At 37.9% G+C, this 26,101-nt stretch overlaps 2 protein-coding genes and 1 long non-coding RNA gene across 4 annotated transcripts in view; 1 reads left to right on the top strand and 2 right to left on the bottom strand.

The window, feature by feature from the left end:
• ARHGEF38 (Rho guanine nucleotide exchange factor 38) overlaps nt 1-26,101 on the top strand; it is a 132,703-nt gene that overhangs the window by 100,446 nt on the left and 6,156 nt on the right. For both annotated transcript variants that reach the window (XM_027061842.2, XM_015062612.3), the window contains 7 exons: nt 2,097-2,230; nt 7,654-7,758; nt 9,506-9,628; nt 13,105-13,416; nt 16,807-16,950; nt 17,756-17,954; nt 18,129-18,388. In XM_027061842.2, coding sequence (XP_026917643.1) covers nt 2,097-2,230; nt 7,654-7,758; nt 9,506-9,628; nt 13,105-13,416; nt 16,807-16,950; nt 17,756-17,954; nt 18,129-18,388 — 1,277 coding nt within the window. The remainder of the gene's footprint in view (nt 1-2,096; nt 2,231-7,653; nt 7,759-9,505; nt 9,629-13,104; nt 13,417-16,806; nt 16,951-17,755; nt 17,955-18,128; nt 18,389-26,101) is intronic.
• On the bottom strand, nt 635-6,337 carry LOC113599978 (uncharacterized). Its single transcript, XR_003420977.2, has 3 exons — nt 4,006-6,337; nt 2,030-2,098; nt 635-1,793 (listed from the first exon to the last, which is right to left on the bottom strand). It is a non-coding gene; the product is annotated as an uncharacterized LOC113599978 (long non-coding RNA).
• The window catches only part of INTS12 (integrator complex subunit 12), a 35,340-nt gene continuing 33,318 nt past the window's right edge, over nt 24,080-26,101 (bottom strand). The window contains exon 8 of the mRNA XM_015062614.3: nt 24,080-24,318. The gene's annotated coding sequence lies outside the window, so the exon portion shown is untranslated. The remainder of the gene's footprint in view (nt 24,319-26,101) is intronic.

The raw sequence follows: 26,101 nt of genomic DNA, 5'->3' as shown, positions 1-26,101 counted from the left end.
AGGAGGCACAGTTATATGGTTTCTATCATCCTGGATATAGTAATACATTGGGATAGATTGTAGGTCCTCTCGTAGTGTAATTTGTGTCCGTAAGTTCACAAATGGCTTTGTGCTTCTAACATTAAAGCTCAATTCAAGGAGTGCCTGGGTGGCTCAGTCGGTTAAGCGTCCGACTTTGGCTCAGGTCATGATCTCACGGTTCATGGGTTTGACCCCCGAGCCTGGAGCCTGTTTCATATTCTATGTCTCCCTCTCTCTCTGCCCCTCCCCCGCTCGCTCTCTGTCTCCCTCTGTCTCAAAAACAAATAGACATTAAAAAAAAAATTAAAATAAAATAAAGCTCAATTCAACATTAAAGCAATGGTAGGACTTTGGAGCTAACTGCTCCAACAACTTCATTTATTTTTATTGTTTTTATTTTCTAATTTTTATTAAAAAAATATGTATGTATATTGATAAATTAAAATTATAAAGAAGGGCCCAGAATAAAAAAGTGGAAGTTGTAGAGGAAGAGACACCATAAAGAAAATTAAAAGACAGTCCATAGGCAAAGGATTACTATCTAGAATGTACAATTACTGATATTAAATCATTAATAAAAACATTTTAAAGCAGAAAGGATTAATAATAAAAGTAAGCAATTCAGAAAGAAGAATAAATTATTATTTTTTTTCAGGGGAACAATACATTTTAATTTATTTAATTTTCCTTAGAAAAAGTTTTTTTAATGTTTGTTTATTTTTGAGAGACAGAGACCTAGCATGAGTGGAGGAAGGGCTGAGAGAGAGGGAGGCACAGAATCTGAAGAGGCTCCTGGCTCTGAGCTGTCAGCACAGAGGCTGATGCAGGGCTTGAACTCGTGAACCGTTAGATCATGGCCTGAGCTGAAGTCGGACGCTTAACCGACTAAGCCAATCAGGTGCTCCTCTTTGTGTTTTTTTTTCTTCTATTTTCTTTCTTCTTTCTCCTTCTTCTCCTTCTTCTTCTTTCCTGCAACATGCATGGCACTACAGTTTGCTGGGATTTGTTTTTAAATTTAATTATCATGAACCTTTTGATCATAAACGTAAATATCATGGACACGTTTCTAATTAATATTGGCCTTCTTTTTACTGGTTCTCTAGTATTCTATTTCTGAGTGTGTCATAATTTATTAAACTATTCCTTTATGAATAAACCTTTTGATTGTTTCCAACATTGTGCTATTAGGAAAAAATGCTGTAGTAAACAAAACTTTGTATGCTTGACTATGGAAAACAGATTCTCTGCATGACTTTCTGATCATAGACGACACTTTTAGAAGATTCTGCCAAATTGTTCTCCACAAAACTGCATTGGTTTAATCCTCACCAACAGTGTATTAAGATTGCCCATCTCTCCACACCCTTACCAAAACTGAATGTTAGAAATATTTAACATCTTAGGGCACCTGGGTGGCTCAGTCAGTTAAGCATCTGACTTTGGCTCAGGTCAGGATCTCCAGCCCCGCATCATGCTCTCTGCTGTCAGCACAGGGCGCGCTTTGGATCCTCTGTTCCCCCCTCTGCCCCTCCCCCACCTAAGATTTTTTTCTCTCTCTCTCAACAATAAACATTTAGAAAACAAAAAGAAATATTTAATATTTTGAACAATATGAGAGATGAAATTTATTTCAAAGATAAAAAAGTAAAGCTCAGAGAGGTGACTCAACTTACCCCAAATCTCTCAGCTAGTGGAGAGCCACTCTAGGGTCTGAGGTCTCCTTGTGTTGGATCCAGTTTTCTTACCTAGGTCATGATGCTTCATCCTAGAGACTGAAGATAATAAATGTATTATTTGAGGAGAGAGAAAGCTTTTCAGGGATTTCTTTAATGTGGGAGGTAAATGCACCTTGAGCTTTGAGGTGCTCAAGCCCTTGGACAGCTGAGTTTCTGGTCAGCAGGTTGGGCAGCTGGGGTTATGACTGGGCAGTAGCACTGGAACATATTGCATCTGCATCAGAGGGTCAAAAATCATCTAGATTTCTATCTTAAATATTGATCTTACGTACTTTGGATGAAACACGCTCTTTCCATGTTGCATGTGTTCAGATCTGTGATTGCATTCTTCCATTTCAGTTCTAAAATACAAGAAGAATGATGAGGATGAATCACTTAAAGACAAATTGTCTAAACTAAATATTCATTCAATTAGTAAGAAATCAAAAAGAGTGACAAATCATCTAAAGATTCTGACCAGAGGAGAATCACAGGTAACTTTTCTTTTGGGGTCACATACATTCTCCTGGGGAGCATGAGTGCTGATATTTGTGTAAGGTTTTGTTTGGTTGTTATCAGAGTTGCTTCTAGAACACTGAGAATCAAACTGATTGCCTGATGCTGTTCCTTTCTTTCTCCTTCTTTTAAAACTCTTTTTTTTTTTAATTAAGTTTCTTTATTTTTGAGAGGCAGAGAAAGACAGAGCATGAGTGGGGGAAGGGCAGAGAGAGAGGGAGACACAGAATCCGAAGTAGGCTCCAGGCTCTGAGTTGTCAGCACAGAGCCCAATGCAGGTCTCGAACTCACATACCGTGAGATCATGACCTGAGCTGAAGTCGGACACTCAACTGACTGAGCCACCCAGGCGCCCCACTTATTCTTTTGGAGGAAGTCGAGTGGGAGTGGTTTTGATGCTATTTTAGCTGTGGTGCTTCCTTCCACTCAAGAAGGAAAGGAGAGATAAGGGTGTGAGGACAGGGCTCAACAAGGATGTCCCAGAAGTGCTGACACTCATCATCAACCAGTGTAGTCTCGCCCAAGGCAAAGTCCTCCTTTCATCTTATCTTTATTTCACTTATATTTTTTTTTTTTTAAAAAGGGTGTAGGTGCACACCTTACATGATTTTTTTTCCCTACACTTATCCTCTTCCTCTCTCCCCACTCCTATGCACATTAAATTACTGGATAATTGTTCTGTGTCAGCTGCTTAGCCTGGTTTGAACCACTTTCATCTTGACTTCTAACAAATAATGGATGGACTAGCAAAGACTCTCAGACTTTAATGTACATAACAATTACCCGAGGAGCTACCAGGGTTCCATCTGGTTGAAGGCACAACCTAGGAGTCTGTATGTTTTACAAAAACTCCAGGTGTTTTGAAGCTAAATGACCTCGAAATAAGTGACCAATGGAACACACTTTGAGAATCACAAGATGGAAAGTTCACAGCCTGGAGATAATAATTCAGTGGCGTTCTAACCAAAAGTAGGCAGGGCAGTTCTTAAAATACCATATAGCACTTTTATTCCTTCTCATTTGCCTGATTTCAACCCTTATTATGTTAACATCTCTAAGGTTTTTAGTGTGAACTAGAGGCAACCAACCGTATGATGGTTCAGCATTGGTTTTAGATGGCTTGTCCTATCTACTTCACTTGCTAGCTGCCAGAGTCTTTCCTTTTTCTGTTAAGTCTGCAGCTTTCTGACCCTAAGACCCTCTTCTTCTGAATGACTAAAAAGCTTACTGAGTGTTTCCAATCTCGGCACCATAAATATTTGCAGGAGTCAGCGCAGGGCAGAAATTAAGAGCAAAGTCATCCAGATCTGGCTTTGAACCTCACCTCTTCCACTTAATAAATATTTGCCTTTGGGCACATAACTTAAATTCAAAGCATTCATAAAGATTATAGTAGGACCTAACTCATGGAGTGGTTGTAAGGATTAAATGAGGTGATGCTCATGAAGAAAATACCTAACACAGTGGGTAAGCACTCAATATATATTAGCTGTCATGATCATGATCATCATCATTATCATCATCATCATTATTTTATATCATTATTGTGAGAAATAAGCCCACTGACCCAATCAAAGAGGGACGCAGAGACTCAGAGCACAGTGAAGCGAGGCTTTAATCAATGTTCTTGCAAGAGTGGGTGTCTGATGGACAGGCACACTCCGGGCAGTTACGGTAGGCAATTTATTTCCTAGCATGCAAATCCGTCCCCTGATTCCTCATTGGCTGAGTACTACAAAGGTTACAGCCTTACCCAGACATCGCCTATGCCCTTTTAAGGCAAAAAGCAGTCTGATTGGAACAAATGTACATTCCTTGAGGTGATGCGGAGACTTCAGTTCTTTGGCAGAGGCTTATTGCAAAGCCCACAAAAAATAAGCCTGCAAAATGGAGAGGGGAAGAAGAACCAGGAAGTGAAGTATCTAAGGGTTTGGGGCTCCACTGTGGAAGGACGGGTTCGCACATACTTCCAACAGGTTGTAAACCTATTAACTAGACAGCACAGCTTTTATTTGGTATTTCGGGAAATGAATCATCTCATTTCTCACAATTACCTTGTCTTATTATTTACCTTTTAATGTACAGACTTACTTCTCCTGTAGATATAAACTCCTTTATGCATGGTGTATTAATCAGGTCTTTTATTTTCTATATTTTATGATGTTTTTAACGCCTTGGAAAAGCTGCTGGCCACGAGAGAGGCTCCTCCCAGGGCTAATCCATTCTTAAGGATAGCAAAGGGCTCAGCTGGGATCACTTCTTTCATATGCAAACCAACCAATCCTGAGTCTATAGCTCCAAACACCTGCTTATCTATGTCTCACCCAGTAAGCCTGTACTCCTTTGCCTTAAATCATCCCAGCTACCAGGCAACTAGAGACAATCCCTATTGCCCAAAGCCCATGGGAATTCTCTAAACTGGTCAGTCCTGAACTGTTTATCCTTACCCAGCTCTTTCTATAGGGTTTCCCACAGAAACCACAATAAAGGCTCTGGCCTTGACTTTCCCCTTGCTCCTTTCTGCCACCTGACTGAAACCTAGTGATTGTCCTGTGGCCCTGCATGGCATGCAGTGACTTCCTCTCTCGGACTTGTCAATATAATCAACTTCTTCCAAGCCTTGTTTTTGTTTTCCTGTGTGGCTGCACCTACTTTACCATTTCATAGCCAACAGGGATATTTTCGGAGTCCATGGCATGTACCGTTCATGCTAGTACTTTCTTCATGTTCTCCTAGGGCCTCACTGGGTCCACTGCATGCAGACAATCACTCCAGGCCCCTCTCTTAATGTGAAACTATAATGTGAGAAGTTTGGGACATCGTGGTGTGTGGTCATAGGTCAGGGAAAGGAAAATCAAGACATCTGAACTAAAAACAAAAATAATAAAATCGGACTGGGAATTCAGTTTGAGAAGAGACTGTAGCCTCCACAGGCATGTGTAAATGTCATGCGCACAATTCTCCCCTAGTCTTTAAGATGCTGCTTCTGGCTTAAGACAATTCTATTGAAGAACAATAGGAAGGTTTAATTCTGGGCAGGTTTTTGTAGAAGCAGTTACATTCTTTAACATATTTATCATCAGCTTCTGATATTTTCCAATTGTGAACTAAAAGTGAATTGTAGGTAAAGTGGCCTGAAGGGATATTAATTAGATTTTCCCCTTAATCTTTTGAGAAGATGTCCTGTCAGCAATGAAGCATTTCACTGTTAATCAGAAAATCAGCTGCATAGGCTGAACTGCAGAAGAGATAAATCTCAAATCAGTCAATTTTGCACTTGTCAGCAGCTCAAGTGAAATATTTGGTGGAGTTAGGGTATAAAACTATTACCCAAGAGGAAGATTCCGTTCAATTCATCACACATGTATTGAACTATGTACCAGACACTATGTTAGAGATTGGGAATACAAAGAAATTCTGCATTCAGACTCCTTGGGTTTGAATCCTGGCTCTACTTATTAACATGAGTACATTTCTTTAACTTCCTATATTATTTAGGGTAAAGGCCAAGCTTCTAACACAAAAAGATTCCAAAACAAAGTAGCTTAAGCCAGATAGTCATTTATTTCTCTCTCTTACCATAGTCCTGAGATGTGAATTCAGATGAGCTCTGCTGCACAAAATTCTTTAGGAACCCGGTTATCCCCAGTTTGTGCTGTGCCTTCCCCTAAACATACGGTCTTCATTGGCTTGGTTGAAGCTAGGTCACTGCTATGTCTTCAGTCAAGTCCCAAGGACAATGTTACAAGGCCAAAATTCAGAAATGACACACATTCTTTAGCTCACATCCTATTTGCCCAAACCAGTTACAAAGGGCAGAGCCAGCTGCAGGGGAGCCTGGAAAGAGCAGCCACATGTCCCACTTAACCCAGGGTGCAGATCCTATCAGCAAAAGGACGACAGGGAACATCAACTATATCTGCCACACCTCTCAAGCTTCTATTTCTTTATCTCTAAAATGGGATTAATAGTGGCACCTAGGCCATTGAGTTATATAAGAATTAAAATGAGAAAAATGGAAGACAGGTTTTAAGCACAGTGTCTGGAATATGGTGTTTAATAAATGTTAGCTATTATTATTATTATTATTAAGAAAAAATACTTAATCTCAAATGCTTGTAATTCATCAGTGGAGAGAATCACTTAAATAATTAACTAGAGCTGTGAGAGCACATGGGGGAGCAATTAATTTTCTACAGTGGAAAGAATAGGAATTCAAGGGGGGATTCACAGAAGGGGTGACAGTTGAGTCCTTAAGAAAATTAAACAGAATTCTGCAAGGCAAAAAAAGGACAGCAGCATATTCCAGCAAAATAAAGTAGCATGAAAAAGACTTGGGTATAGGAACATAAAACTGGGCAATATTTCTCATACTGTGATCCTTGGAATCTCTTATTTTTGAATCATCTGGATCCCAGCCAAGATACACAAAATAAAATAGCTGGCAATGGGTCCTTGAAAATTGCATTTAAAATAATCTGCCCTGGCATATTGTTCTTTACATCAAATGGGGTTAGAGCATAGAGATCCTAAGCTAGGGGGTACTGAATGTTGTGTGAATTACAAAGAACTGCCCATTTAATCAAAAGCTTTCTAGATAAATAATATTAAGGGGTTTAAAAATAAAATAAAAATGAAACCATTTTCTATACATTCAGTTCTAAGGTCAACCATCTTAAATCAACAAACCTATGAACAGAGAACAGCTATGGTTACTACTGTTGTGGGATTTTTTACCTTAATATCTGGATTCCCTGTCTTGCCGCTTCGAAGAATAAAGAGGTGGACGCAGAATAAAATGAGCAGCAGGCAAAAGTTTGTTAGAGTATGAGAAAATAAGAATAGTATGAAAGCTCTCTTTACAGAGAGGGGGCATTCGAAAGTGAATGCCCCTGACTATAGACAAGGGTCTTTGTTTCACAAGGTTTTAACCCTAACCACCCCCACTCCTCATCCGCCCACCCCCGCTTCCCTTCCCCCATGTTTCTTCTCAGGTTCTACCCTTATTTATAGGTAACTCCAAATGCCTTGTCTGTTAATTATTTTACGAACACACAAATGTAGCATAATTTAAGTACATACATAATATATGCCATTAAAAACTGCAGAGAAAAGTTTTACCTCCTACAGCTACCATCGCATAGATGAAGAAGCTATGTGAAAGCTGAGAGCAGATTAACCTCACCATGTGACTTTGCTCCACTAATTGAACATCAGTCGTGCTGTGTGCTGGTACACAGCAAGTGCCGTGCTGAGACGGTCAGCATGACATGAACGGTTTTCATCTCAACAAGGAGTTTTTGGTTTTTTTTTATCATGTGCTAGGCTAATACAGTCCATGCTATTTTTTCAAAACACCAGATTTGTTTGAGTTATAGAAATAATTTCATCTCTATTTTAGGTAAAAGACAATACCTTTAATAGGGAAGAAAAGCTATTTAGATCTTTAGAAAAGACGGTGAGGCATTGTGTGAAGAACATTTCGCTCTGTCTTCAACACATACAGGTAGGTGAGACAACTGTTTTTGAAGTTTCTATAAGAAGATCTTAATGTCCATGGTTATTACAAAGAGTAAATGCGAATGTTCATTTGTTTATATGATCGAATTTATATGATAAAATTCATTGTATCAGATTTGGGAGGCTGCCAACTGCAGGTGGGGGAAGCCAGTAGAAACATTTAGATTTTGCTCTTTGTTCCCTTACCTGCCCCATTTCTTCTCCCAGTCGAAGTCGACATGTTGTGGAACATGTGCTCACATGATGCTTGACCACGTGGTGCTGGGCCATCAGCATGCTTTCCTTACAATTGAGATGAATTCATTAATGCAAAATGAATTTAGCAGAAATTTTCTTTATTTGTTGTATTATACTAACACATCCCTTTCTAGTACCTAGAACACATATTTGCAAATTTAAAAGTAGGACTGAAAGAAAAAAGTAAATCAAAGAGGGGGCATAAAATGAAATTAGAGAAGTTACAGAGTGAAAAGTACATAACATAAAGGCCATATAAAAACCACAGAAACTGGGTCTCAAATTTAGCTGTAACCTTCTGAGAAGCCAACTTAAGAAAGGACATGTGATCACACAACTCTGGATGAACTGAGCACCTCTATTTATTTTATAACCAGTGTTTCATAATGCTCCCTTTACAGTTCTGAATGAAATTCACCAGTAATTCAACCCAAGGTAGGTAGGTTTATGTAAAAGAAAATAAACTCTAACAAAATACTAAGAACTACAATATGCAAATGCTCCCACACAACCATAGTAGAAGACAAAAATACCCCCCCCCGCCAAAATTTCCAGTCCCTCAGGAGGTTTTCCTGCCCTTGTTGAGAATCACTGACTTAACCAAACCCATTGAAGTGCAGTATAATTATATTCAGTAGAGAAAGAATTGATCTCATAAAGAAGACATAGTGTCCTCAATATCTTGATAATGGTCATGACTTTGAGACATAGACAGCTAGTAGAATTACATGTAACTCAGTTAACAAATGACCCCCTTCCCATTTCCCAGTTTTTATCTTGGATATCTATTTTTGGAAGCTAGATAAATTATCATACCAACAGAGGATTATGTTAACAGGCATTATGATTTGGAGACAGGTTCTATGTTAAGTAACCAACAAGCCACAATCTTTTCTCATTTATTAACTGACACAAAGCCTGATTTTACCACCAGTTTTGCTAATCTCTTCCTAAAGCTCTGCTTTATGTGAAAAGAAAACTAAAACTTAAGTATAACAGCCAGAGAGCACTGGGAACCTGTCCTTCTTATACATTTCATGAAGTAAATGTATCTTGGGAACATCTACAGGAAAGTCTTCTGTTTCCACTAGCTGATTCAACCAAAACATGAACATCTTCTTTTAAAGACAGCATTACATTCTCTAAAGAAAGCTGAAGACATAAATCAAAGAGAAGTGACTTCTAAAATAAGGGATCTGTAAGAACCGAATGCTGAATAATGGCTAATGAGGGAACTTAAGATGGAGTCCCCTTAAGAAAGAAGGTGTCATACAGAGCAGTATGAGGATGTGACAGAGGGAAAGTAAGAAAATAGATTGTTACAAGTAGTCTCATTCATTGTACAGAGCATTCATGAAATTTTTCCTTCCTTTTTTTTCTATTTATCCCTCGGTGGTAATGGAGGGTTATAATGATGAAGTGCACACTTGTGGCACATTTAAATGTACTGAACTTCAGAACTTTGCCCATTTTGTGACTTTGTTCTTGGGTTCCAGGATGCCATGCCCTTAGCGCTGCAGAGTGTAATGGAGCTCCAGGACATCTCTTGCAACAGAGATAAGGAGGAGAGGAGCCATTCAGAGACTCCGAGTAACGCCCCACAACCCTGTGGTGACTTTGTAAGTTATTTATATTCACAGATAAATTAGAAAGTAGGGTTAAAAGAAAAGTTGCTTTTTATTTGTTTTGCTAGAGTTAGAAAAAACATGCACTAAAGCAAACACTAATGTCAAAATTAATAGATTTAAATAGGAGGGTATTATTATTATTATTATTATTAACTATTTTAAAGTGGATTAGTGAAGATTTTACTATAATCAAAATTTAAGAGCGTCCCAGACTGTATTTCTAAGAGTAGTCAGTGTCTGTGTCGCTTTTAAAGTCAACATTTAGGGGCACCTGGGTGGCTCAGTTGGTTGGGTGAACGACTTTGGCTCAGGTCATGATCTCACAGTTCGTGGGTTCGAGCCCCGTGTCGGGCTCTGTGCTGAACACTTGCTCAGAGTCTGGAGCCTGCTTTGGATTCTGTGTCTCCTTCTCTCTCTGCCCCTCCTCCCCTGCTTGTGCTCTGACTCACTCTGTCTCTCAAAAATAAATAAATGTTAAAGTCAACATTTAGTTTAAGCCTGCATGTGATAGGTCATCAATTTATTAAGTTGGAACACTGTGATTTTCTTTTATTTTTAATGTTTGTTTTATTTATTTATTTATTTATTTATTTATTTATTTATTTATTTATTTTGAGAGAAAGAGCAGAGAGAGAGAGGGAGTGTGAACAGGGGAGGGGCAGAGAGGGAGGGAGACAGGGAATCCCAAGCAGGTTCTGCACTGTCAGTGCAGAGCCCGACATGGGGCTTGAACTCATGAACCGTGAGATATGGCCAAAGCCAAAATCCAAAGCCCGACGCTTAACCAATGAGTCACCCAGACATCCCAGAAAGCTGTGATTTTCTTAAAGGAGTCTCTGGAAAAGTCCAGAGTCTTTTCAGGAGGAGCAATGATACTCTCTGAAGATGTGACTTTTATTAACACAGTATATATTGTAAAGTAAAGCCTTATTGAGAAAGGGATTTTACCTTTGGGTCATACAACTTCTGTTCTGCAGTAAAATATGTGCTTTTTATGAGTTCTTTAAAATATAAAGAATTATAAAACATAGCTAGAGCATCATAAAAACATGCTAAGGCCAAGAAAATATTTGTCTGGTAAGTTAGTTTGAGTAATACAAATTTTAATTTAGTATCTTTTGTCCCATAGGTATTAATATAGCATAGTAGCATTTCAAGTATTATATGGAAGCTATAATAGATTTCTGCATCATCTTGAAGGTCCTTGAAAGTGGCATTTTATGTTGGCATTATTGGCATTTGCGGTCACACAGTTCTTCACTGAGGCCCTCGTGTTGGGGGGTGTTTAGCATTTCTGGTGTAGCAGACTCTAGATCTCAGTAATGCCCCCGAGTCATCCAGTGAATACCCTCATATAGTAGTTCCAAATCCTAGGAGATGATGCAGCCCCACCCCCCCAGGAAAAAAACCACTCAGAAGCATCTCTCTTTCCTGGCACTGGGGAATGGAAAATCAGGATCACATGTGAATTAAGACAATCGATGAGATAAATATGAGAGCAAGAGAGAAGTTTTTCCGATGCATGTGAAATGGAAAAAGTGTGGCTAGTTCTTTATAAATTTCTGGGCTTAATTACAGAGAATACATTTTAGAAAAGTCCTTAAGGGTTTGCTCTTTAGCTTAATTCCAATGTATTAAGTAGATGAGTATTTATTGAGCTGTCAGAGCAGGGTGTACAGCTTCTCCCTCAGCAAGAATGTCCAGAATTTGATAAAAGAAGAGCAGTGTTCTTCTCCACCTTGCATGAGACCACAAGATGATAAATTCGGCTAAATTAAAATAATCGAGAGACATCAATATAAAAGTAACTTTTAAACTTATGAATAAAGTATATTAAGCTTTTTAAAAAACCAAATATTAATAAGAGCTCAAAAATCTATCTAAAGGCAGAGCCGTGTTTTTATGTAACCTTGACTAATACTTGCCTACATGTTTTGTATAGGACAAAATATTAGAAGAAAATCTGATTCTTATTTGTTCCAAACATAATTCCTACGTCTGGGTGAATCAGTTTATGTCTACGGTCCACAGGATATATATATAGTAATTATGTTGTGATATTGTAATTATATTACCTGTAGAATCCAGTCAAGTTACAAATATAGTAATTTATCCAAGAACAGTAAACAGATTCTTCATTTAGTCAAAGGACTCATTAAATAGTCTGCTGGTGTATATTGATTATCTTATAAACTAGACATCAAATTTAATCTGTGTAGTCTATTGCTAGTACCAGTAAGAGATTGGTTTCCCCTCTCTGTAGATTTCCCGTGAGTTCAGACAAAGTTGCCAGAGGCTGTTTACTGCTCAGATGCTGATTCCCTAGGACATCTTTCAGGGTACAAAGGAGAAACCTACTTCCAAATTGCTATGACATAATCATGTAACCCAAGCATATATGATAAAGGGTAAAGTTGCAGTCAGCAGATAGGATACTATTTGCACTTCAGAAGAGAGGGGGAGGAAAGAGAAGTATCAGAAATTAAATTCAGGGTGCCCAGGAGCTGGCATGGGGTTGGGGGCTAATATGAAGTTCATTTTCCTTTTCTTTTAATTCTTTTTTATTTATTTATTTGACAGAAGAAGAGGGAGAGAGAGCAGGGGGAGGAGCAGAGAGGGAGAGAGAGAATCCCAAGCAGGCTCCACGCTGTCAGCACAGAGCCCGACATGGGGCTTGATCTTACGAACTGTGAGATTATGACCTAAGCCAAAATCGAGAGTTGGACGCTTAACCTGCTGAACGAACCAGGTGCTCCATGAAGTTCATTTTCAATGACTCAGACCTAATAATGTAACAATTTAAGAAACGAAACAAAACCAGCATCAGTTTAGTCTTTCAATGTATTTAAAGAGAAAGCAGTAATTCTGTTGTCATTTCTATCACAGGAGCAAAATACCTATAATAAGGAGGTACTTATCTATATAGGGAATACAATTCCACTACCCACAATGAGTTACCAGGGTAGCCAAGGAATTGAGACGGATGTGGGAGGAACAGGATATAGTCTCTTCTAAGACTATCTTCCTTTTGTTGCCTGCAAAGGAAGGAAATGATATGGTGAGTCATTTGCAGTCTTAGGGGTCAAAGACTAGAGTTTGCCTCCCACCCCATGGGCTGGAGCAGCTCAGTTTGGCTCTGGGAATAGAAGGAAAGGGAAGAGAAAGAGTTGAAGGAGATGACACCAATGACAAAACTAGTGGCTGTAAAGGGAAAGGTTGAGTGTATTTTGGGTGTGCAGGCTTTAATTTTTGTTTTCCTCTATTCCTCCTCCTAGAGTACCTCTTTTAAGTCCTTGAGCGGGTTTAGCTAGACAGAAAGAAAGATCACATCCCCTCTTAACTTGGCTTGATACTTTCCTGCCTTTCTTTGTGCTCCTTCAGGGAGGACGTAAGCCTACTGGTGATAGTGCAGGACATGTACTGGTTGTTGCTTACTCTGTGACAGCATTGTTTTTCTCTTTTGGCAGGCAGCCCATTTACAGAGGCTTGTCCTGATGCCCCTGTCAGCCCTGCTGTCCTTGTTCCCCGGGCCTCAGAAGCTCATCCAAAAGCGCTATGACAAATTGCTGGACTGCAACAGCAACCTACGACGGGCAGCAGGAGATGAGTCAGACTTGGCCAAAAAGGAGTATGAGGCCCTCAATGCCCAGCTTGTGGAGGAGCTCCAGGTGTTCAACCAGGCTGCCCGGAAGATTCTGTGGAACTGTCTGTGTAGCTTCGTCACTCTTCTTGGGGACCTGACACTTGTGGCTCAGCAGGTTTATTCTACGGTGGCACCGGTAAGCTCAGTACCAGCTCCTGCTACCCTGGCCTGCGAGATCTACTAGAAACCACAGCCATGAAGGGGTGCCTAGGTGGCTCAGTCGGTTAAGTGCCTGACTTCGGCTCAGGTCATGATCTCAGGGTTCATGAGTTCGAGCCCCTCATTGGGCTCTGTGCTGTCAGCTCATAGCCTGGAGCCTGCTTTGGACTTTGTGTCCCGCCCCTCTCAAAAATGGATAAACATTAAAAAAAAAAAAGAAAAGAAACCCACAGCTATGTCAAGTGGCCCTGTTCACAGTGGGTATGTGTGTGGTGCATGTGTGTGCCTGGGGCAGAGGCTGTATTTTAACTGAAGCCAGTCATATAGTCTATTTCTTTCTCTTTCCTCCATAGGAAAATTTCCTAGTTCAGGTTTGTTGTGACTTGCACACGTGTATTTCTTTTTGGAGGTTCCTCTTTGAATACCAAACACCTTTTAGCTTTGTTCCACTCATCAGTGAAGCCAGGGTAGCTCCACCTGCTTGATGCTTTGCTGAAGTTTATCAATATTTATTTTGTATTCTCTTCCTATTCAACAGTTCTTCAATGCTAACCATGACTGTGTAAGATATGGATCCTAAAAGAAGGCCATCTCAATGTAATGACAGAAACAGAGTAACTGTCAAACCAGTCACTTTTGCTTCTGTTTTCCTCTATGGAAAAAAAAAAAAAAAGGCCTAGGGTGTGTGTATGTGTGTGTATGTGCGTGTGTGTAATTTAGCTTTCCATTAGGATATGATTTTATGACTATTTCCCTGACGGAGAAGAAAGATATTTACAACCTAATATCAACTTAAAAAAATCAGTGTGGTTTCTTTGCCCCTCATTTCAATTAGTTTTCATTCAGCTGGGTAGATATTTAATGGGCAACATTTGGAGGAAAATTAATTGTCCTGACTTTATTTTTCACTGTGTATTTAATTAACTTTTAGCTTATCCTTTGAATTAAATTAAGGTGAATAAACACGTGCTATACTTATATGGTTCAAAAGGCAAAACTACATAAAAATGTATAAGCAGCCTCACATAGACTCCTGTCCCCTAATGACTCATCCCCGACTCCACCCCCGCTGTTACTAATTTATCCGTTTATGGTTTCTTCATGCCATTAGAAGTGCAAATATGTATATATTTTTCTGTATATATTTTCCCTATATAAAACTAGGAAATTATGGCAGCATTCTGCAATTTAACCTTCTGGGGATGCATCCATGTCAGTACACAGAGAGCTTTCTCTTCTCTTCTATAGCTTCATACTAGTCTACTGCATAGCTATACAATAGTGTACAACCAACCCCCTATTTTCTGGATAACGACTTTATTGAGATATCATTCACATACCATATATTCCACCCATTTAAAGTATGCGATTCCACAGTTTTTAGTATTTTCACAAGAGTTGTGCAGCCATCACCACAATCAATTTTGGAACATCATCATCACCCCCAAAATAAACCCTGTGCCATTAGCAGTGAATCCACATTTCTGCCCAACCTCCCAGCCCTAGGCAATCACCAGTCTATTTTCTGTCTCTTTAGATTTACCTATTCTGGACATTTCATATAAATAGAATTCTATAAAATGTGGTTTTTTGTGACTGGCTTCTTTCACTTAGCATAATGTTTTCAAGTTTCATCCATGTTGTGGCATGTTTCGGTACTTAATTCTTTTTATTGACAAATAATATTTCATTGTAGAGATATGCCACATTTTATTTATCCATCACCAGTGGATGGACATTTGGGTTATTTCCACTTTTGGCCAACTATGAACATTTGAGATCTTAGTGAATGTATGTTAGTGGATGTATGTTTTCATTTCTTTTGGGTACATATCTAGGAGTAGAATTGCTGGATCATATGCTAACTCTTGTGTTTAACCTTTTCAAGAACTGCCAGACTTTTCCCAAGTGGCCGCACTATTTTACATTCGCAACAGTGATAACTGAGGTTCCCATTCCTTACATCTACCTGTCCTTGGTTTTTTTTTGTTTTTTTTTTTTTTTATAGCCATCCCAGTGGGTGTGAAGTGATATCTCATTATGGTTTTGATTTGCATTTCCTTGATCATTTCCTTATTTTAAACTTTTTAAATTGAAGTATAACTTATGTATGGTAAAGTGCATCAGTCTGAAGTGCCCATCTCAATGAATATTTGCAAATACATACATCTGTGTAACCACCATCAAAATCTAGACATTAGCCCTTTCCAGTTCCCCTTAAGAGCCACTCATGACCACTCCTTGGCTACAGTCCCTCAAAGGTAACCATTTTTCTTACATATATATCGTAGACTGTTATGCCTGGTTTGTATTTCATGAAAATGGAATCATATGGTATGTATAGCTTTGTGTATTAACCTGTTCCTATGGAAGGATATTTGGATGATTCCAGTTGCCTATAGCTGCGTAACAAATTACACCAAATATGGCAGCATGTAACAACCAATAGTCATTTATTACTATAGTCTCTCATGGTTCTGGAGGTTCACTGGGCTCAAGGAAGTCATTCTCAGTGTCCCTTATAAGGTTGTAGTCTGATAATAGCTGGGGCTAGAGTCATCTCAAAGACTTCCTCAGGCCCATGTCTGAGGTGGGAGATGGGGTGATGACAGAAGACTCAAACAGTTGGCGACTAGGACAGTTGGGGCTCCATAGACCTCTCACCCTGCTCCGATCTTTCAACACGGTCTTTTGATATGGCGGCCACGGTGCAACTGGCCTTCTTCCATGGTTAATATTAAGTCTCCCAGAGTGAGTGTCACAAAAGAAACCAGCAGAGGCTATACAGTCTTTTTTAGCCTAATCTTGAAAGTCAGATAGCATCACTTCTGTCGTTCCATTCATTTCCATTCTGTTCATGGAGGCAATTAAAAAAACCCACCCACTTTTGAGGGGAGAGGGCATGGACTCCACTCCACTTCCTGAGGAGAGGATGTCAAAGAATGTGCTGATTTGCTTTAAAGCTGCCACAGGCTCTTAACCAATGCTTCTTGTTTTAGCTTCTCTCTCTCTTTCCCCCTATCCCACCCTACCACATTGGAAGACCCTCTTGCCATCAATTCCTGAGCCCTTCTTCCAAAATTCCATTGTGTTTTTTATTTCTCTTGTGTTCTTTTATTTAGGCTTGAACCTTTAAAAAAATTATCCCTATCATTTTAGTGAGGTTTCCAGAGACAGCAAACTAAATTACACTTTTTTTTTAAAAAGTTTATTTAGACCATTTTTATCTAAATCTTCTAACATTGTCCCAATCTCTTGCTGTGGAGCTATCTTACACTTTCTTTGCTTGTCACAACTCTACTAAATTCAATATCTAATATGGTTAAATAGTTGTCTGAGAAGAATGCCATATCATTTCTACCTATAGGTACCACTGCTGGCCTCGAGCATCTCTGAAATTCAGAATCGAGTACTAGAAGAGGTTCAAAATCTTAATTTTGTAAAGGACAACAGTGCCACCTTTATTGAGAGGAAACTTAGTTTTGAAAAGAAGAAGCCTGTGCAAATTCTGGTGAGTTTGGTATGGTTCGTGACAATGACTATCACTTCTTTTCCTTGTTCAAATCACAGTGTATTATTTTTCATATCACTTATCTCATCCTAGTATCCTGTAACTTACCTACCTATTATATTTAGGATTTCTTGTCTATTTCTACTTTCTATACTATGAGTTCTGTAAGGTCCTAGATTTTTGCCTGTTTTATACATGACGTATCCCAAGATGCTAAAATGGTGCCGGACAACAGATATAAATATCTCCTGAATGAATGAATAGAATTTTATAGAGCAAAATCATATAGTCCAACTCCTTCATTTTTCTAGATAAGGAATCCCAGGCACTGAAGATAAAGTGGCTTTCTCAAAATCACTAGAGGCAGAGCTGGGAGGGGTCTAGGCCTTTTGACCCCTGCCTAATTTACTGATATTGTTTCCCAGAAAAAGACATGCACATATACAATTTACTTAATTAAACAGTGTTTTTCAAGTGCTTAATACACAAGGGGTTGTCTACAGTACGGCAAAAAATTAAAAATTGTTCTATCCAAGAGGGATTAGAACCTCTGCCTCCTTATGCTCAGTTGGATTCTTTCCTCTCTGCAACACTGCCCTCATGTGCTAACTGGAGAATTTTTCACTGCAGAACTCAGCTGGATGCTTCACAATAATTCCAACAATGCCTTAGTGTTGAAATAATCCCAAATCAGTGGATGGCTTCAACATTAAAAAAAAAATCTCCAAAGAAGGAATATTTACCAGTTCAGTGAGGATTTTATTATACATCTATGTAAACCAAAATTTCTCCTTACTTCTCCCAGCCTGAAGTGCCACGTCAAACCGATGTTCACCGCTCCAAACTTCTGTCCACGTACAGTAAAGAAGAACTCTACCAGGCAAAGCGGAAGTGCAATGCTACACAAGAATATGACATCAATCTTCTAGGAGGGGAATTGGTGGCTGTGATGGAACAGAAAGATCCACTGGGGAGTACCAGCAGGTGGCTCGTTGACACAGGAAGTAAGGGTTTTTTTGTTTTTTTGGGTTTTTTTGCATAAAATGCACAAAACTACCCCCTCTTTTCAGGTGGAGATTTCCCCACGGGCCACTCTGTGCTTCTCTAAACACAAATGTTTGGTGAGGGTACACAAATGACCTTGTTTTTTTCTTTCTTTCTTTCTGTTTCCTATCCAGTTATGAAAGGATATGTGTATTCCTCCTTCTTAAAACCCTACAATCCTGCAAAAGTGCAGAAGGTGGATGCTGAGAACAGGTTCTGTGATGACGATTTTGATAACATCAGCCTCTTTGTGTCCTCACGGCCAGCTAGTGACAGTGTCACAGGCACCCCAGAAAGTAGCGTAAGTGATAGCAGCTCATCTCTTAGTGGCACATATGGAAAGTTTGAAACAAACGGCACTGACGCTGACAGTTCTCAAGAGGTAGATGAACAGGTAAGAATTTGAACCTTGATGTAAAACTGCTTGGCTGTTCAAATCATGAAAGATGTTCTCTCTAACAGCGCTCTATCTTGCTGCAAGCCTTGGTGAAAGTGTCAGCTTTGATAGCAAGAAGACCCAGCTCTATGAACACTTATTTTCTGTGCACCTTTCTGCAAGGAATTTAATTCTCTGAGCCTGTTCGTCAAGTGAGGAAAAGAGGACAATAATTCCTACTTTGCAGACTTGATGTGAGGATTAGAGAAAACGTATATATGTAAAGTACCCAGCACAGAGTAGACACTCAGTAAATAGAAACTGTTACTATTACTATCCTGCTGTTATGTACTTGGAGTAAAGCAAAGATGGCCTTTTTATATTCCTCCATCAGAGAAAAACAGTTCAATACTGAACAGATTGCCGCCATAAGCAGCATGTGGAAAATTGTCCATGATTCCTCTAAGAGCAGTAACATCATTGAGCTATCTAGTAATTGGCCATTTTTAATCTCTTGTACCATATCCTGAAACCTTTAAGAGCTACTTTTCCCGCACTGCACCAAAGCGGAGACTATTGGGATAATTCTTTTGCAAATTTATAAGTTACCTATAATGTAGCACTCCTTTTTCCTACATCAGAAAGTTTAAATATATTTAACTGTTAAACCTCAAGTGGCGACCAACTAACTGCTTCTCTTTTTTTAACTTGCTTTTTTCTTTAGTGGCTTTTTATTAATTCATTTAAATTTGTGTTTCTATAAGGGTAATACATGTTATCTGTGAAAAGTTAAAATGGTTTTATAAAGGTATACATAAATTAGAAGTAAAGATCTTTATTCCCTTCTCCCCCAACTCTACTCTTCAGAGACAAGTATTAGGGTTTATGTTTTCAGACATTTTCTGTGCATGTACAAACACATATTTTTACAAGTGGGAACATATATGTGTTAACATAATTTGGTTATTTTTTTCCACTTAACAATGTATCTTACACACAACAGTACCTAAATACTACCTTATTCCTTAAAAATTCTTCATAGTAATTTATTTTGTGGATATATCATAATTTATGTAACTAGTACTCTAATAATAGGCATTTAGAATATTTGGGGGGGGGTTTAGAATTTCAAACTACTTCACGCAAGATCCTCGTTCATCTATCTGTGTGCATTTATATGAGTATATACACAGGATAAATTGGAGAGTCAAAGGGTATATCTATATTGGAGAATATGAGTATACATAAATATATACATAGGAGAATACTGGAGAGTCAAAGGGTATATATATCTAAAGCCTTAATAGACATTGCCATACTGCCCTTCAAAATAGTTTAGTTTCTTTCATCAATGATAACACTGATTCTTGTCCAATTCATAATTTTTTAAAAAAATCTTTATTAAGGACTTATTTACACATCATAAAATCCATCTATTTTAAGCATATATTCAATGACTGAGTATATTTACCGAGCTGTGCAACTATCACCCCAATCCAATTCTAGCACATTCCCTTCACCCCCCAAAATCCTTTGCACTCTTTTGCAGTCAGTTCTCTTTCCCACCCTAGCCTCAGGAAATGACTGATTTGCTTTCTTTCTCTCTATATTTGACTTTTTGGTATATTTTGTATTAATGAAATCATACAAGTGGGACTTTGCAGCTGGTTTCTTTCACTTAGCATAATGTTTTTGAGATTCATCCATGTTGCAGTACATAGATGTACTTTGTTGCTTTTTATCACCTGATAGTATTTCATTCTATGGATATAGCATATTTTGTTTACCCATTCACCAGTTGATAGACATTTTGAGTAATTTCTATTATGAATAATGCCGCTATAAACATTTATGTACAAGTCTTTGTGAGGATTTCATTTATTTTGAGTAGATACCTAGGAGGAGAATTGCTTGTTGTTACGGTGAATATATGTTTAACTTGTTTAAAGAAACTGCCAGACTGGTTTTCAAAGTAGCTGCACCATTTTACATACCCACTGGCAGTGCATGGGGCTTGTGGACTGCAGTTTTTCCACATCCTCACCTTACTGCCTTTTAAAAATTATTAGGATAGCCACTCCAATGGGTGTGAAGTGTATCTCACTGTGGTTTTAATTTGCATTTGACTAATGCTGTTGAATATCTTTCATGTACTTATTGGCCATTCTTGTATTTTCTCTAGTGAAATGTCCATTTAAATATATGCCCGTTTTAAAAATTGGGTCATTTTCCTTCTTATTATCCACTTGCAAGAGTTCTTTATATACTTTGGATGCAAGTTCTTTATCAGGTATAATTGGCAAATAATTTCTCCCAGTCATAACTGATTCTTAACTCATCTAGACATTACTATATGTTTCTATCACTCTTCTCTCTTGAAGTTTCAAAACACTGTTTTTCTATTCCTTGTTCATTCTCTTAGTTTATTCAAAGTTTCTAGAAAACAAAATTACATTGTAATACCAATAGATTAATGAAACTTTATCAGTGAAATGTATAGTCATGATTAAATGTCCTGGCAGACTTTTAACTTATCCCAATAACCTAGAAGGACAGAAATCTGAGGGCCAAATTTGTCAAGACACCCTAAAGCTGGCTTAATGTTGAGCTCCAGTTCTTATTGGCTTTTACAGGGGCTTTTGGAGTAAGCACCTCACTTAGGCTCTTTCCACATGGGATTTGTAGTCTAGTTCCTAATAGCCACTACTGCAAAGTAATTCTCTTTGAGTAATCCTATCAATATGTTTCATGTGAATTAGGTCCATTAGAAGTTTCCATTACCAAGAGAGGAAAAAAAAATGAGATAATTTCTTTTTACTCAAAACAAAGTATATTGATAATATCTCTTCATAAAGTGCAATTTGTACTCCTTTTCCTCTGAGTTTGGAACTGATTCAAAATAGACCTTGGTGTCAGGGATATATACATATATTATATAATATATTATACATATGAAATATAATATTATATATGTATATATATATATATATATATATATATATATATATATATATACATATATATATGAAAGCTTTATTCCTAACAAACTGGATTAGAAAATGCAGCTTGGATCAGTGGCCACATAGGATCCCTGAATACCTCCCTCTATGTTAAAATAATTCAGCTCAAATTGCAGGCCTCTCCTGTGTAGGACAAAGTCTGTCCCAGTAAATTTACTATGATTTGAAGACAATGTACCTGTTAGAAACCCTAGCACAAGCGACAGAAGGAAAGATTACACAGGAATATTTCCCTTAATGTCTTAATTCTAGTCAATAGAGGTACATGGGCTAGTAGTTCCTAGACTTTTCCAGTTATGCAACTACTGTTTAGCCCTCAGAAACAGAAGGAAAACCTTGTATGATTTTCCTAATCCTTACCAGAGGGCTGATGTTTTCATTTTGTTGACTCTTAGAAAGTGTGGAGAGAAGAGAATGGTTAACCCCCATATTTGTGGTGTGACAGTCCAAGAGAACAATGCATTATAGAGGTCCCTAGAAGGTGACTGAAAAGTGAGAGTTAATTGTATCTTTTTGTGTGTGTGTGAACAGTGAGAATACATTGCATATTGTAATATGCACATTTGAGATGTCCTGCAAAGCAATTTTCTGTGCAGCTATTTAAACTTATGTTCTTGATTTTATTTTATCATCAGGAACATCAACTGAAACTTGTTTTGGTTTAACAAGATGACACTTTGACTCACCGTTTCTTTCCCTATCCTTTCCTACTGTGGCAGTAACTTTTTTTTTTTTTTTTTTTTTTTGCTTTCTTCCAGAATTGAAATATCATATTGCCATTGGTGTTGTAGACTGTAATCTACTCTTATTAATGGCTCCAGTGGGCCCTGACAAGAAAGACAGGTAGAGAGGGAGCTTTGCCCTATACCTGATATTCAGGAGGCATCACTGGGATCCTAAAAATTAATCATAAATAGGCATGTTCAGACTGACTTCAGACTAGGGGCTCTGCAGTTTTTATACTCAAGCTAAGTTTTTAATGTGAACTCCAAGAATAAAAGGGATCTATGAATGCACTTTGGAAGGATTTATAAATCACCTCAAATATGTTGGAAATTTTGTGCATATGAGCATAAATAATTATGGTAAAAGAAGTCCATAGCTTTCAACATATTTTCAAAGGGAAATTCTATTTTAAAAGGTTAGAAACCACTGCTCTAAAGACTTAACTTGCTTATGCATTCTCCCAGCCACTCAAGAAAAAAAATTGTTGGGTTAAAAGCCTCCCACATTTTCTAGAATGGTTCTAGTGGATCAGAAGTCTTATGGGTAAGGTGAAAATATAACTTATTATCTATAATAAGACACTTTTGTTAATGAAAGAGAGTGCCTACTAGATGAGATAACTGTGACCGGTATAATTGGGGGATATGGTCACTGTCCTTATTGGTCCCTTATTGGGACTGAAGAACCAATCCATTCAGATTCCTCCATGCACATGCCACACAGAAAGCATGGACTTTCTCCTAATGTTTTAGAAGCTCTCTAAATTATGGTCCAGAGACTCTGTAAGAATAATGGGGAGGAGTTAATGGATATTCACAACCTGACAGTACTGATTTATACTAAAGGACTTAATCTTTAATCTCTTGACTCACTACTTTATGCTAGATCAAAAAATATCACAAAAACAGTCAAACAAATATGCCTTCCTATCCTAATGTATTTTCCCCTTTTGCCTGTCAAATAGTAATGACATGATTGACTTAGTTTTCTATGATGCACAACAAATGATCACAAAGCGGCTTAAAACAACATAAATGAATTATCTCACCATTTCCAAGGTCAGAAGTCCAGGCACAGCTTAGCTGTGTGCTCTGCTTAGCATGTCACATAGCTGCAATCCAGATGGTTTCGGGGCTGTGTTCCTCCCTGAAACTCACAGTTCTCTTCCAAGCTTGTGGTTGTTGGCAAAACTCAGTTCTTTGTCCTGGTAGGACGGAGGCCTCCATTTTCTTGCTGGCCATCAGCTGAGAACCACTTTCAATAACTGGAGGCTGCTCTCAGACCCTTGCCATGTGGCTACGTCTGTAGGCAGTTTGCAATATGGCTGCCTCTTCAAGGCTAGCAGATGAGCATCTCTCTGGTTTTAAAGTTCTCCCTTCAGAAATGGTCTGAACTCTCTCTTAAAGGGCTCACTTATTTACATCAGGATAATCTTTGGCTAACTCACAGTCAGTGTATTAGGGAACTTATTATGCAGGACATGTTCAACAGAAGGTGTCCATTTTAGAAGTCTGCCTATCATAATATCTAAGATGCCTTGCTTGGTAAGCAAGGTAGAGGACGAATGTGATGTAATCTTCAGCACTTCTCAAAGTGGACCAGGTTTGATAATGGCTAAACCTAGTTTTAAAGGGATGTTCAATGTCTGAGAATCAGTGCGGTTTCCTTTGTTTCACATAAATAATACTGACAACATAAATCTTGAATTAGAAACGTAGGAAAAGTTAGTTGTTTTGCAGATAATCCTAAATTCACTCTCTGGGCCTTCATCTTTACATGTTTCAACTATTTTTGATGATAATGCTACATGTGTAGTATGTTATTGTTTAGAAAGTGTTTCAAAATGAGCCATCAAGCTGTAATATAATGTATATAAGCAGTCATTAAAATGAGGCATTAGAGAACTATTTATTGACATGAAGATTTTCAAATATATTTTAAAGTAAAAAGCAGGCTGCAAAAATTATGTATACTACAATTCCATGTTTATTGTTACTTCAGGTTGGTAGAAAGAAAAGAAAGGACAAAGAAGGAATGAGGGGAGGAAGGAAGGATGGAAGGAAGGAAAGAAGGGAAGAAATACAAGATATTAATAGCAGTTGGGTGATTCTTTCTTACCTTTCTTTAAAATTATTTCTTTATAAAAATTGCTTGCATAATAACAATATATAATTGTTCACTGAAGAATGGGAAAGCTTGTTCCTGGAGGGAAGAGAAGAAAGAGCATTTTTCATGCAATATAACCATCTCGGCTTCCTGAACTACATATGACATATACTGTAAATACTGGGTTTGTAGCTTTTTAGTTTTGGAAAGGAAGATTAAAATAAATTATTATTGTTGTTGTTGTTAATTGAAGAACTGGGAAGAAATCAATAAAATGAGATTCAGTGGAGACAGCTAATGTGGCCACTAAGGGAGGAATAATTAAATGCACAAATATAGAATAGGGGAATGCCTAGCTGGCAATGCTACTACAGGGAGAAATCTGGTGGTTAATAAACAGTGGATAATACATTGAGTATGAGTCAATAATTCGGTACACAGTGTTATTTAAAAAAAAGTAAGTGCCGTGGAGAACTGGGTTGTATTCATAGAATAGAGTACATACAATGAGCCAGAGCTTTACAGAGTATAAAGAAGCAGCAAATAAAATATATTTTAATAAATGCTGAGGAAAAAGAGAGAAGGATCAGATGACTATGGATTAAATTAATAAAATGTAATTAATGCATCTGGACCAAACATTAACATTGCAAGCTAGAAAGTTATTAGTTTGGAACAACTAAAATATTCCAAAAAATGAGAAATTCTTCAGCTTTTATGTAGAACAGGCTGAAAACTTCTAACTTGTAGTCTAATGTTATCAACTGCTTTCTCTTTAAAAGTGGACTTAGATCAGGGAGGCATAAACATATAAAACTGAAATATACTTATCCTAAATTAATTCTGGACCACGATCACTTAAAGTATATAATTTTGTACTTTAAATTTACAATTTCATGAAAATCTATATTTAGTGTATAAAATATAACCTCTGCTGTAATCTCATACCAAATAGATCTAGGTGGAAGATTTTATATTCCTTTTGAGAGAATGTGTGCCAAAGTGAAAAACCACCACAACTATTTAGGAATCATATATTAGTAGGTAATTCCATCTGCTAACCAATCTATAGCTGCATTGGTAAAGCATATATGTTTTACCAAGGAAACAAGTAAAAATTATACAAGTTGGCTAGTAACTGTTAACACAGGCTCTTAACTGATAATTTCAGAAACTGTACTATGGTACATCAGATTCCTGAAAGCTTTTGCCCACCAAATCCTCCACTCTTCTCTTGTGAATCTAATCAATATCTTCATTTCCTCATCAACAACAAAAACATCAGCAGCAACATATTAGAGACCTCAATCCCTTTCCACAAGAATATACTCTGCTCATCCTTCCTAGAACAAGAGTTTGGTTCCTAAAGTAGTATGAGAAATGGACCAAGCACTGGAGTTAGAAAATACAGTCCCAGCAGCACTAACTCTATGACGAATGCATTGTAGTACTCCAATTCACAGCTCACAGGGTTGTTGAGGATGAAGCACATTTGACATGTAAACTCATGAGCGCTAGAAAAGATGGCGGTTATTGCTGCCACTCCATTGCTCAAGACCTTATAGCATCTTCCCTTTTGTTTTCTTCTTTGATTTTTAAATTACAAAATAATCCATGCCCAACAATCTGTCTTGTGTGTATCTTATATGATGCAAGGCCATCTCTTGTATATTCTTGTAGAATATCCAAGCCTTTCAACTCAACTTTTAAGTCAAATTAACATATATTTGAATTCCTACTGTGTACCATGATGTGGTCAGTAAAGTTTAAGTGTTCCTCTCTCTCTCTCTCTCTCTCTCTCTCTCTCTCTTTTTTAAGTAAGCTTTACACTCAACTGGGACTTGAACTCAACCCTGAGATCAAGAGTCACATGCTCTAC

Source organism: Acinonyx jubatus, chromosome B1, assembly GCF_027475565.1.
Source record: "Acinonyx jubatus isolate Ajub_Pintada_27869175 chromosome B1, VMU_Ajub_asm_v1.0, whole genome shotgun sequence".
NCBI classification, from domain to species: Eukaryota; Metazoa; Chordata; class Mammalia; order Carnivora; family Felidae; genus Acinonyx; species Acinonyx jubatus.
Note: the sequence above shows the minus strand (reverse complement) of the source record. Positions and strands in the feature narration are given on the sequence as shown.